At 45.1% G+C, this 13,353-nt stretch overlaps 1 protein-coding gene across 1 annotated transcript in view; it reads right to left on the bottom strand.

The window, feature by feature from the left end:
• Positions 1-13,353, bottom strand: part of MAPKBP1 (mitogen-activated protein kinase binding protein 1) — a 97,408-nt gene that overhangs the window by 28,858 nt on the left and 55,197 nt on the right. Inside the window, exons 5-13 of the mRNA XM_075712919.1 lie at positions 11,716-11,886; positions 8,985-9,122; positions 7,974-8,156; positions 6,650-6,810; positions 4,195-4,384; positions 3,047-3,193; positions 1,935-2,119; positions 1,727-1,818; positions 1,216-1,341 (exon numbers count right to left, since the gene is read on the bottom strand). Coding sequence (XP_075569034.1) covers positions 1,216-1,341; positions 1,727-1,818; positions 1,935-2,119; positions 3,047-3,193; positions 4,195-4,384; positions 6,650-6,810; positions 7,974-8,156; positions 8,985-9,122; positions 11,716-11,886 — 1,393 coding nt within the window. The remainder of the gene's footprint in view (positions 1-1,215; positions 1,342-1,726; positions 1,819-1,934; positions 2,120-3,046; positions 3,194-4,194; positions 4,385-6,649; positions 6,811-7,973; positions 8,157-8,984; positions 9,123-11,715; positions 11,887-13,353) is intronic.

Here is a 13,353-nt window from a genome sequence, read left to right as displayed (position 1 = left end):
ACCCTCTTAGAGCAGGGCTGCACTTAGCTCAGAGACTAGCACAAAGGCCTTTGCTGCCAGGGCCTTGAGTGCAGTTCCCTCATCTCCTAAGAGTTTGGCTGGCTGCATTGAAGGCCAGCTCACTGGTAAGACAGACCTGTCAGAGAAACTTTTACTGACCTTGGAGCTCCTTGAGAAAAAACCTGAAAAAGCCTCACAGCAGCTTCGGGGAGCCTCTGCTATGAAGCTTCAGTAAGGTCCCTGCCCTTCATTTGGGAGATACTTTCAAGGTGAGGTTCTCATCCTTGAACCCCAACTGAGCGACACTGCAGCAGCATTGCAGCCACATGTGTGCCTGGCCACATACCCTGCTGATCTGAATCCTGACCCATGGACTCAGCTTCCTGATTTGAACTCAAACCTGCCTTGCTGCTATGGGCTTGCCTGGCAAGCACTGAACTGTGGCTGATCCTGCTCACTGTCTCCAGACTGCTCCTGATCTTCAATTGCTGACCTGTCTTATCACTATGGATTTGTCTGGTGATCTGGACTACTGGCTGGATCTAGTTACTGTCACTGGTCTCGACTTGGTCCACCTTCTTCAGGTACTGTGGGACTTTCTCATGGCCAATGAGGCCACTACCTTTGCCTGCCTTCCTGTCACCCTTGGTTACTGGCTCCCCTGGCAGAGTAGCCAACCCTTGTTCCCTGACAATAGCATAACACAGCACACTGCTGTCTGACCATCAGTAGTAACTGAGTGCTGGGGATGCAATGTGCTCCGTTAACACGAATGCAAAGTCCTACGCTGGTTTCCAATGACAAATTTACTTGTGACTAGTTAATCCCAAAACATTTTTTGTGGGTCTGGGGGTTTTTTGGAGGTGACTGTTCACAGTTCTCCTCACTAAGAACAGTGTGTAGCCATCTGACATCAGTTAAAGGGAGTAAATCATTGCAGAAAACAGCTTTCCAAAGAAATGCTGAGGACTTAAATCAGGAGAGGTTTCTTGAGTGGGGAAGAAGAGGAGGAGAAAAAAACAAAAGGGAAAAGAAGGCAAGTATCATCAAATATCACCTTTCTGTTAGGACTGCAGCTACAGAAGATGACAAAAAAGCAGCTGCAGCTTCAGCTTGGCCTAACCCAGTGTTTAAGCAGTTAAAATTACTTTACAGCCACAATGGGACAACGGCAGTACTTAAATCCAGCTTTGGAGGGAGGCCATGATTCTCTACCTGCAAACTTCACAGCAGTGATGGAAGAAGAATGTTCATCCAGGGTCTGCTGCAGGCTATAATCCTTTCCAGCATCCAAGACGTGAATCAATCTATCCCGACTGGCTGAAGCTAAGAGCTTTAAGCCTGTCAGAAAGTTAAAAAGAGTGCAAGACCATTACTAAAATGTCATTTGCTCTTCTAGTCACTATTTTAAAACAGCTTCTTATATCATCTTAAGGACAAAACATTATACTGTAGCTAACTGCACGGATGGACACAAAGGAACGCCCGTGAATTTCACACTATACTAACAAACAGAACAAGTTTCAATCTCAACCTACAATACTCCAAGGAAAAGTAAGAGAAAGCAGCTTTTTTGAAGTCTAGCTCTAGTAGCCCAATACTACAAACCTGCTCTGAAATCCAGGAGTAGCTCACTACTGAAAGTTCTGATATACCATGGCTGGGCATTCTGACTTGCTCAACACTACATTCATATGCAAAAGGGAAGAAGCTCAATTACATTTACCTGTGTCAGGTTTGGAGTACTCCAGACATAGGATCTCAGAGTCATGGGCTTCCACCTTCAACATTTCCCTCAGAGACTGCAACTCATATATCCTAAGACACAACATGGCTGATTTCAGCATGTTTAATAAAATTAGCAAGACCTGGTTTTGATACTCATGCCTGCCCTGCCCAGCCCACAATCTGCACCAGCAGCTCTATGGGATTACCTGAGCGTGCCTATCCTGTCCCCCGAGGCCAGGTGCTCCCCACTGGGACTCACACAGACAGTGCGTATCCCCACCTTCGTATCCATCACCTGTGCATCAGCTTTGTCTGCACTTCCTGCTGAGTTGTAATCAGTGTCCAGAAGTACCTGAGTGTTGTCATCTACATAGATGATTTTCATCAAGTCCTGGGGATACAATACACATGGAAATATTAACTAGGTACAAAATATTAAAGTGAAGCACCTACCTTGGAAACAGGGCTCCTGGCCAACATATACACTTCACTGGCAGTAATGCTGTAATTGGTGGGATCTTTTAGCTAGGAGTAAGCACTCAGCCCCTTCATATTGTAGGATGAAAGTTTCACAGCTGTGTCTTGCAATCACCCTTTGCAAAAGATTACCCTTCAAGCTAGAAACTAACAGCATCTCCCACACAACAGACTAGCCTGGTATTAGTGATTACAATGTAGTAGGGGACACAGCACAAATCTGAAAGACTTCTAGGGATCATTCAAGTCAGCCCATGCCTTTTGAGAAATGACAGAAAAAGCAGGACCTTTTCCGCCATGAGCAAATTGTTGAGAACAGGCAGGTCAGGGCTGCTGTGCCCATGGATCTTCCAACACAACTGAGAACATAAGCAAATGCCCATAAGTAATCACTGTTCTGTATGAGTATCCTCCCTCTTCTATAGATGAAGTGAGTGTAAACTGTTTCTCATTCAATTCTCCCAAACCTCTGCCTCATTTAATGCACCTTTTCCAGACAAATCTTAAAGTGGTTACACATTACAGAGATGGAGAAAAAGAAACAGCTCTCATGAAGCATATGGCATGAGCCATTTTAGAAGAGACTAAGCTTGGTGAATCCTTGGGTGGTTTATGGAAAAAGTAATAGTCCCCAGAGCCATCTCAGACAAACTCTCTTTCCACCTGATACTCCCTTCATGTTTCTTCAGGTTCATACATTTTACCAGACTTGTGCTCTGTTTACAGAGAAGCTTGTGTTGACTTAGAGATCCAAAGAAGTTTCAGCCTTAACTTGGGAATACCTGCACATGAGGAAGAGCAACCCCAAGGGCAAGGAGGTGATCAAAACCTGGGATCTTACATTGCTGAGGATGTTCCGGTGCAGCGCTGTGCCGTGAATGTTGGAGCTCTCTGTGTTCCACAGACGAATGGTGTTGTCAGAGGAGCAGGTGATGAAGGAACCAGGGGGGAGGCATGACTGATTGTTGTCCTTCACCTCCGGATACATCTAAGGGCAGGTAAAATCAATCCCTGAATGAGATTGCCTGGCATCCTAGACACTGGTAGCAAGTTTCAAAACAAAATGAGATAAAAGGGCTGTCCTCTTTGCTTTGTAAAGGTGAGAGCCAGCCAGTTCTCCTAATGAAAACCTGTTTGCAGACCAGAGCTTCATATTCACTTCAAACAAATACTCACTGAGCTTCCCTGAATGTAGAACATCTCCTTAAGAAGCATGCAACAAACCAGCATTCTTTGTTTCTAACAGTTCAAAGAGAGCACCTCAAAGGCCACACAACGACCATGCAACAACCACCTTGCACTGTTTGCAACTTTCAACTACTACTGTCAATTTAGGAAGGAAAGGGTGAGACGCAATTAATAAATAATAACAAAAAGAGTCCTCAACCTCTTCCCGCTTTCCCCTTTCCTGATCCTGTCAGACATATTTCAACATATTAACAACTACATTGTTTCCTATACCTCCTTTCCTTCCCTCCGTTCCCCTGAGGGAAAGCCAACTAGACAAAATAGAAGATGACAGCCACTTGAGGGGCATTACCCTCATTACCAGATGTCCTAGTAAATAGGTTAAGAAGGATCAGAGTTGATATCACTTGTTTCACTCCTTTGACTTTGGAGCACTTGCTCACCACAGACCTCAAACAATTTTTTTTGAGGTCAGCAGTAAACTCTTGTGCATTTTGCGAAAGGAGCCCCTGCATTCAGCTTTGTCCAGTTCTGCTCTTCTCCCACCTCTCACCCTTTAATGGTGAGATTTTTTTTTCCAGTAACACACTGCATCCAACACACTTGGTCAGCCATTGCAGTGCAGCCAAAGAATTGTTCCCAGCTCCAACTCAAGCCCCGTAGCAACCACACTAACCACAGGAAGAAATCTGAGTCAATTCTTTCTCTCTGCAGTGTGTTTGCATTCAAATTTGGCAGCTCTTCAGGTGACTTCCTCAGCTGCAACTCACGATCCAACACTTGTGTCTGCAGACAACGTACCTCAATGTTCCACACGCAGGAAGAGTGGTACAAAGCGGAGTACACCTTGCCCACTTTCTTCGGGTCTTTGACATCCCACACATACAGGCTGTGGTCATTGTATACACAGGAAAGCCACTGGTTGGTGGGGTCAAATGTCAAGGCAATTGTGTCCGGGTACTTTGCATCAGCCATACCAGAGAAAAGACGACTGCACAAAGAGAGAACAACAGCCTGGTTAACTTGCACTCTCTTGGAGTCAGAGCAAGGAGGTGAAGCATGAGAGCTCAGCTTCTCCACAGGGCACTGGTGAGGTGAACAATACTCTGTAGCATATATAGGTAGAGAGAGTAGCTGGCTGGGAAGACCTGTCTTTTGAACAACTAGAGTCCCAAAAGAAGTCTGAAAGTCCCATGGCAAAAGTCATTCTCCTTACCATGCAACCCAGAGTCCCATCACAGACAGGCAACTGACTTTCCCTGAAGAAGGACCAAACAGGACACTCGATCATCACGGGAGCTCATCATCATTTACCCCTGCATAACCAGGTGGTAAAATCCAAGTCAAATAATCTCAAAACAAAGGGGAAGTAGGATCACCTTTTGGTGGGTACCATGTTTTGTTTACTGATAGCAGGAACTGCTCTTGTGTGTGACCAAGCAGAAGAGTACTGCACTCAAAAGACAGGAGCACACCAGCACAAGGGAAAAAGGAATGATTCATTTCAGCGGCTGCTTGTCTGACATGCCTCTTTTCCATCCCTGCCCCACACACAGGCCAGCTTGGTGCTGCTTGCAGCAGCTCATGAGATGGGAAACTGCAGGTGGATACAGTCCTTTCTAGATAGGCAAGCTGTCTGATGCAAACTTAAAACCAGAGGAATTCTGCAGAACAAAGAAACATCCCATTCCCCAGGTTAGACCAAGATCATGCCATGTGAACCCCGTATCTCCTCTACAGGAGTCCTCTGTTAAGTCCTGCTGCCATGCACATAAAGAAGGAGCTGCTCTCTTGACCTGAGGTGAACAGAGCCATCCCACAATGCTGCTAATGGTATTAAATAAGGTAATTATAGCCAGAGTGGCAGGGTGTTGAGAACAGGTAACTTAAAAAGACTGATGGAGATGCAGGGGTGAGGGCCAAAGCGCATGTAGCACACCCAACAATTGAAGCTTCTGCTTCTGCACATGCAAAGCTTTGAGGGCTAGAAGAGTGCAGCCCAGATCCTATTGAAAAATCAAGTCATTGATACAGTTGTGGGCAGTTCATTGTGGGCAACTGGCATCCCACAGAGAGGCTCTGGCATGCATGGGAATAAGGAGTCCTGTGTTTTCAAGCTTCTTTGGAAGTAATAAAAAAAAAAATTGTTGTTAAGATTGTAATCAGCACTACAACTGCATGTTTAAGAATCACATGAATACTTCTGCTCAACTGATGCATGACAGCAGCAGAGAGTATTTTTAAAGGGTCCATGTATGTCCATGCTTGACTTTAGCACTACCAGAAACTGGTAACATTTCGAATCAAGAGAGTTCCTTTTCCAGCTTCCTTACTGGAATATCATTATCTCCCACAGATCTTCTGGAGGAGGACTATACAATGCACTGTTTGAACCTTTACCTCAGGTTCCCAAGAAAAGTTTAGAAAAAACCTGTTGAGACGCAAGGGGGCGGGGGGGAAAAGCATGTATCTGTAGACATGGGAACTCCAGATATCCAGTGGAATGATGGCTGGTGGATTCATATACCTTTGGATTTCTTTCCCCACTACTGACAGAAGAGAAAGAGGGCAACAGAAGAAGATTGGGAAAGCCTCCAACCAGGACTGGCAAACAGCAACACATGAAGGGTTTTCTCTAGCATAAGCCTCTGCAAGCTGGCAGACAGAACTATACGGAAATCACATTACCCATCTCAGAAGGTGAGAAATAGAGAGCCAAGGCAGAAGATACTGGACCAAGGTAGGAAACAAGACAACAGAATGCACAAAATTGAGGGAGAAGAAAGACTACAGACAATAGTAGGAGATTTGGGTCTATAAAAGATTGCAAGGGAGCCTTTGAAAAAGTGCCCCACGAGAGCCTGGGCACCTCTTAGCAACATCATTATATTGCTATGGAGGAGAGTCTTCAGCCCTTACCAGTGATAAGCAAAGGATGTGCCATGGTACAGGAACAACTGAAGTGTACCACAGCATCTTGTGCCCTCTGCCTGCTTGCTCATAGCAACCAATGTCAAAAGGCCACCAGACCCAAGCAATCCCAGGGAGGTGAGGAGCAAGATATGCTGTGTAGCCCAGCAACAAGCTTTGGGCTGTAGCCCAGCCACGCAAGGCAAGGTTGCAACAGCTCAGAGAGATCTGCAACAGGCTGCCACTTTAAATACATAAAAAGAGCACACTCCAGACAGCAAAGATCTGGGGAACATTTCTAACCCCCACAAGCCTCCCTTGCTCCCTTCCACCCTCTCCACGGTACCTGGCCTCAGTCACACTCGCAATGTCTGTTCCCAGGAAGTGCGGCTTCGGCAGTGTAGTGACAAAGTGAAGGTTCAGAGGGTTAAAAATCCGCACGGTGCCGTCAGCGCAGCCACAGAAGATGTAGTCATGATTCACAGAGATGCAGTTTGCCACAGTGGTCTGAGGAGGACACAGCACACAAGAAGGTGAATAAGCAATGCACTCTTACTTCAAAGGCCACCAGACACACGACAGGGAGAATAGCAAATTGACAGACAAAGGAGTCATGGTCAGAAGAGCTGAAGTGAAGTGAAGTCAAGCCCTGGGAGTAAGGAAAAGTCTAAAAATCCAATTTTCCTTTCTGAGGAGCTTCCCAGCCAAGGTCCATTGCAGATTCCAACTGGTTAAGGAAAAAGCCCAGTTCCTCTGCCACCCACTGTGGTGGGAGGTCAGCAGAGCTACACATTTGCTCCAGCTGAGTCTTACTCTGAACATTGGTTTTTGTTCCTCTGTGACATTCAGCACCACTGGCAGGCAAGCAGCACCTCACCCTGTACTAGCACACCAATACATTACCTGTCACAAGGGGATAAGAAAAGAAAAAAAATTTATTTTCTTCCCCCTCCCACTGGGATCTGTACAAATGGCAGAAAATGGTACAAAATGGAGCGTGGTGACAAGGGGATAGGTTCAATGCAAAACTCTTTTCCAACTTACTGTGAAGCTGTCTGTATTCTGAGCAAGAGTGAAAGGCAGTTTTTAGAGAGGAAAGGAAAGAAAAGAAGAAGCATTTCACTCGAGTGAAAGCGTGGAAAGATTTTTCCCTTGATTTTAATACAATGGATCCTTTCAGGTGGGCATCTCACATTCAGTTGAAAGGAAAATAAGCACAATCAAATTCTTAACTATGGGCCAACCTGGCAGTTTAGAATAGCCAAACCAACTAGCACCTTGGGAACCCGCATTTGAGATGCACAAGCGAAGTAAGACTGCAGAGTGGGTAGAAATCAGAATCCTTCTAAAACTCCTACTTGTCCAGGCCAAGCCAGGAGGGACAACACAGAGGTTGCCAAAGTTACATCAGGACACTGCTTTGCCAGAAGGGCAATAGTTGTAACACTGAGGCTTGAGAATGAAAGAGCCTCAGTGATTAATAAAATCCCTTTGCCAGGAAGCAACACTATTTTTGCCTGGCCTTCGAGAGTAAATCACAAAGTGGCAGAGGCCTAATGACTTTCACTGCTGGTGGTCAGCTTGCGCTCTCTGAGTGCCCTTATTATTTGTTGTTCCTGGTCTGCTTCAGCAGGCACAAATACTGCAGGAGAGGAGGATGTAAAACTCACCCTCAGCTCCACCCACTTGTCTAGCAGCCTTTTTTCATTGAATTCACAGAGCAGGCCTGAGGATGTGATACAGAAGGTGCTGTCAGCTTTTTTGCCCCTTCCACACGCCACATCTGCAAAGAAGTTGTTCCTCAGTTCTCCAAGCAATCCCGAGCGACCTAGCAAGGGGACTGTGGCATTGACCTACCAATAAAAAAAAGTTTGTTAGAAACAGAACGAGGCACTCCAGACAGACAGACGTATTTTAGAACATCAACTCTTGAGTGCTGAAGTGCCTCAAAGAAAGAGTGAGCTGCAAACAGCCTACAAGAAAAGGTAGTGACACGTTTGACTTGCTGCAGACCCATTGGTTGCACAATGTATTGAGACCATCAGTATTAGCACGTCAGTGGAACAAGAACAGTATTAGTGCCACCAAAACACATGACCCAGAGATAGCAGATCAATCACTGGAAGAACAACCCTTCCATGGCCAATCTGTGATTTATACCAAATGCCAAAGCAGGGTTCAAGCGTGAAGTAGTAACACCTGCTCATGAGCACACAGAAAAATTACTGTACGTGGATTCTGTCCCCCAAAGAAGAATCAAACAGGTAAAAGTTTAAACACTTTAGTTGGTGCTTCAAAATAACACTCACAACCTTCTGCAGTGCTCATACCAACATCAAAGAGCTCTCCCCACTTCTGTGCTCCACGTTGTTCAATGACTGCAGCTCTTTTCTAGTTTTTTTGTCCTTCAGTATATGTGACTACTGAAGAACAAGCATGCTGCTATACAACTCCAGGAGCCATGCCCCTACCTCAGCGCAGGATAAGACAAGCTTTTGGTGCCTTTTGGTGCTACCAGCCCATGGGGAGACTGAGACTTGAGAGCCAGGGGTGGAGGGCTATCCTTGAATCCCAGCAAAATCAAAGAGTTCCCACTTCCCACAGCTCACTGGGGCAAAATCCACCATGCCGTAAGATGGAAATGCCTGTTCACAGCTTGGCCTTGATGCGCCTTCTCTCACCTTGGAGGTTTTGCTGTCATCCAGGTACCAGAACTTGATGTGTCGATTTCCAGCAGTGACAAAGTAACTGCAGTCCTCTGAGAATGACACAGCTGTCACTTTACTTGAGACTTTGTTGGCTGCCACTACAATGTTTTTCTGGAAACATAATTGTTTAGATAGCTTAATTTCTTTGCTCAGAAGCGAAAGGAAACCCATTTCAATTACAGGCACATATCCAGTACAAACTCTGCAGCAGGGAAAAGATGAGGCCCAAACTATTCCCCATTCATCCCTGAATACAATCTCCCCAGCATTAGCTGGGAGCATTGATCTGGCAGATAGTACAACTCACATTTACATTCAATTCCACTTCCACATTGACTGGGATCTAGAACAAATCAGCAGGCACTAGTGCCTGCAGGAACTTGCTGCCTGAGCCATGACAAATATATTGGTTTCACAATCACCAGGAGCTCAGAGCAAACCCATTTCCCTTTCTAAACAGCAAAAGCATATGTAGGCCAGCACAAGGAGGAGCTCTCCCAGTCTCCAGGCAGCAATGAGGGCAAGGCACTCAAGATGGGGAACAGGTATTTTCCGCAGGGAAAACAGTACTGGTTCCTCCATAAATCCTCTCTTCTCTTTAAAGACATGACGCTTTACCAAAAGACCCAAAACACAAAAAGACCATGCCTGTATCGGAAGGGACAAAGCAAAATCTGGTACACCTCAAATGTGCACCTCAAAACATCAAAGAGTTTGGGAAAGTATAAAGAACATGGCAGGGACAGAAAACACCAATGGACACTGCCCATGCAGAACAGTCAGATGACAGGAGCTCCCTGTACACAATACCAGTGCTCAGTTTTTCTCCTCCTGCTTTTCCCCAGGGATTGGTAGAAGTGAGAATAAAAAAAGTTTTCCCCTCTGCCTGTGGTGGGTTTTCAACCATGCAGCACATGGTTGACAACAGTGCACCACTTTTTACTCTCGCTCTGTTTCCTTTACCCTTTCTTTTAAGGACTTGGTTGCTCCCAGTCTTCCCAACGCAATGCCCTCAGCACACAAAACACATCACTCCAAGGGCCCCATCAGACTGTGTGCTGACAGAAGTGAAGAAACTGGCAATAGAGGAGTCTAGGCTGCTGCGCCATCACCACGGAGGACCCCCCAACCCAGACTGGGGGAAAAGCAAGGGGGGCTCCCATTAACATAACTTCTTTCAAGACAGCACACAGAGAAAGGCCTAGGGCCCTTGCAGACCTCAACATCTGGATCATTGCTGTGGCCTTTCTTTAGGGAAGCAAGGAGACCCTACACACAACAGGGCCTTGCTTTTCCATCACAGCCAAATGACTGACCAAGTCTCCCAGCCAGGAAAAACAGGGAAACCAAAGCAGCAGCACAGTGGACAGAAGAAGGGTTGTGGTTAAAAGTGCAGGAAAGTGCTTCAGGAGACCTCTTTTCACATCTTGGTCTCTTACTCTTCTTTGACTTCGGTCAGGCAAAGTCTCTCTAGTTTTGGTACCCAGCTTGCAAAATAGAGGCTAGCTGGACCTCCCGAGAGTCACAGTCCAGAGCATATGCTTAGAGCATGTGTTCTTCAGCACAGAAGAGTGAGATAATCCTTACCTCACAGGCTCTCATGCACATAATTATAAATAAGATTGCAGTGAACAGAAAAACCTGCATAAGCAAGGGAAAACAAAGCTACTTATACTCAGACACACACATGCCATGCATTATGGCCATCTCCAAGTCACTACTTTCGTTCATATAACTAGAAAGAACCAAAAGGCTGAGCACTCAATTTTCAACATTGACAAACACACTTAGGTTTTAGCACTACAGAGTTCAGCTATACAAAAAAATAGCAGGTCAAACTTCAGCTCATGCAGGAGAGAACTAAAAGACTAATTACAGCACAGGAAATGTGGTGAAGAGAGTAATATACTAAACGAGCACAGACTTACAAGCTGCATCACATGAGATTTAAACAGATGCATTTAAGTTTTTTTTAAATCGCATCTTTTAGAGAGGGTTACAGCACCCGAAGAGGTAGCAGTAGCTGCATAAGTGCTTATCATTTATTAATATAGAAGACTCCAAGCCTACTGACAATAAATGTTTCTTTTTTTATATACAAACAGCACACATTTAAATGTTTTCTAGAGGATGACACACGTTTTGTTTCCACAAAGTGCTGTCTGAATCCAGTGGCAGACAGAGTGACTTCCATCAGCTTTCACCAACCATGCTTTCTCCATGTTCCCTTTCTCAATCAGCAAGGATGGGGTTAGGAGTATCACAAACCCTCACACAACAAAAATGAAACAAGCCAAGAGCATCCACTACACCACAAAAGAAATGCCAGGCTGATGAGAGTTTCCTTCCTCAACCTCATAAATCAGTTTTTAATAGGCCTCTAAAAAAGCACAAGACTTTGACAAGGTCTCAAAGTCCAGGCTTTTCTGGCTGGACAGCAAGATGTCACACGTCTCCAAGTATAGAGAATATCCCTTCACTGAAGTGACTTAGACCTTCCCTAAGGGACCATATCTCTCCCTCATGTCCAAACTTGTCTGTGTCTATGAATGTCAAAAACAAACAACAACAGAATAATAATAATAATTTAAAAAAAAAAAAAAAGCAGAAAGCAAGATGGAACTGAAATAGTTTACAGACAGACTGTCCACTCTTTTTAATTTAGCAACACCCTGTGGTCCACCCAATATCCCAGAGAACTTACCTTCCATGACCACACATTGACAATCATGTCATGCTGGTACCCCACTGAAACAATGTACTTAGAGCTGGGGGAGAAGGCCACGCAGGCCACGCCATACTTGTGCTCCTGGAGCTCAGCCACCTGGGTCCGCTCCGCCACATCCCATACCCGAACTGCTGGCATGTGTCCGCTCTGGAGGGGATAAGAACAGACACAGAACAAGAAACGTAACCCCCGAGGTCAGTTCTGACAGACTGAAGCACGCAAATACGTGGGTGCTTGGAAAAAGATGTCTAGATGGTGCATTCACAATAGGGGTAGAGGTTAGACCTCAGTTCCTTCAACTCTTGAAAGCCAAGGTTGAGACTGACAACCTAAGGAGTATATGCATTTCAACAGGTATCTGAAAGAATTAATACAATCTCCCCTGCTTTAACCTTTTCTTATGCTATTCACAAACCAGCCAGAGACTAGAACAATACTTTTGATGCACATCCCTGATCTTTGCAATGGGAACTCACAGCTAGCTCACAAAAAGGATTATAGTAGGTTGTATCTCTGGACACAGTGAACCAAAAGGCCCTCACATCCTCTGCTCCTAACATAACATGGACATCCGAGATCTCAAGCCAGGTCATGCTGTACAAAAACATGACATGACTGTTGTGATAACTACCACACACCATTCGAGGGAGGCCTCTGAGAGACTAGCAGCATCATTTCTGTCACAAAGGTAACACACAGATGCATGCTGCCTGAAGGAGTATGGGCAGGGTACTGTCAGAGAAAAAGACATTGAGGGAACAGAGCCTCTGGTTTTACACTTGTTCTCCAGAGAAAGAGAAGGCCATAGACTTCAGAAAGGCCAATTCAGCCAGCACCTCCTTTCAGACAACTCTATTCTTTTGTTTAATTGTTTGTTGTTAAACCAAATTAAAACAAGGTGCACAAGATAAGCTGAAATGCTGGCCAAAAATGAGCCTGATGGGAAAATCCTACTCAAGAGCCTGCTCATGATTTCATATTGAAGTCTGTCAAAACAATAGCTTGCAAGATAACATATCCATGGCAACATGGCAAAATGGTACCTTGTCTGATCAGTTTTAAGTAAGTCATTTGATTGTGTGGGAGAGACAAGTCTGATCACAAGGAGAACTCAAAGTTTTAAAAACTCAGAACTGTGCATGTTTTAATTGTCTTGTTCAAAAGCTTTGCCAAGCAACTGCTTGTGGCCTGGAAAAACACCGTGGTCAGATTTTACTGCAGTTGGTACAGTTCTCTCTCCGGAACACTGGAACAGGTTGCCCAGAGAGGTAGTAGAGGCCCCATCCCTGGAAACATTCAAGGTCAGGTTGAATGGGGCTCTGAGCAGCCTGATCTAGTTAGAGATGTCCCTGCTCACTGCAGGGGAGTTGGGCTAGATGACCTCTAAAGGTCCCTTCCAACCCAAAGCATTCTATGATTCTCTTGCAAGGCAGAGCTGAGGTCTCAAAGTGGCTGGCAAGATGTTACAATGAGCTGAATCAGCTGCTCTTCAAAGCAACTACGGTACTTAAACACATGCATACATATGTATGTATATACATACATATATATATTACCCAGCATCTTAGCACATACCCCAAGACCTTAACAAACTGAATTCGTATTTCATAATTT

The sequence above is a fragment of the Pelecanus crispus genome, chromosome 6 (assembly GCF_030463565.1).
Source record: "Pelecanus crispus isolate bPelCri1 chromosome 6, bPelCri1.pri, whole genome shotgun sequence".
NCBI classification, from domain to species: domain Eukaryota; kingdom Metazoa; phylum Chordata; class Aves; order Pelecaniformes; family Pelecanidae; genus Pelecanus; species Pelecanus crispus.
The sequence above is the reverse complement of the archived record's forward strand: the minus strand, read 5'-3'. Positions and strand labels throughout refer to the sequence as shown.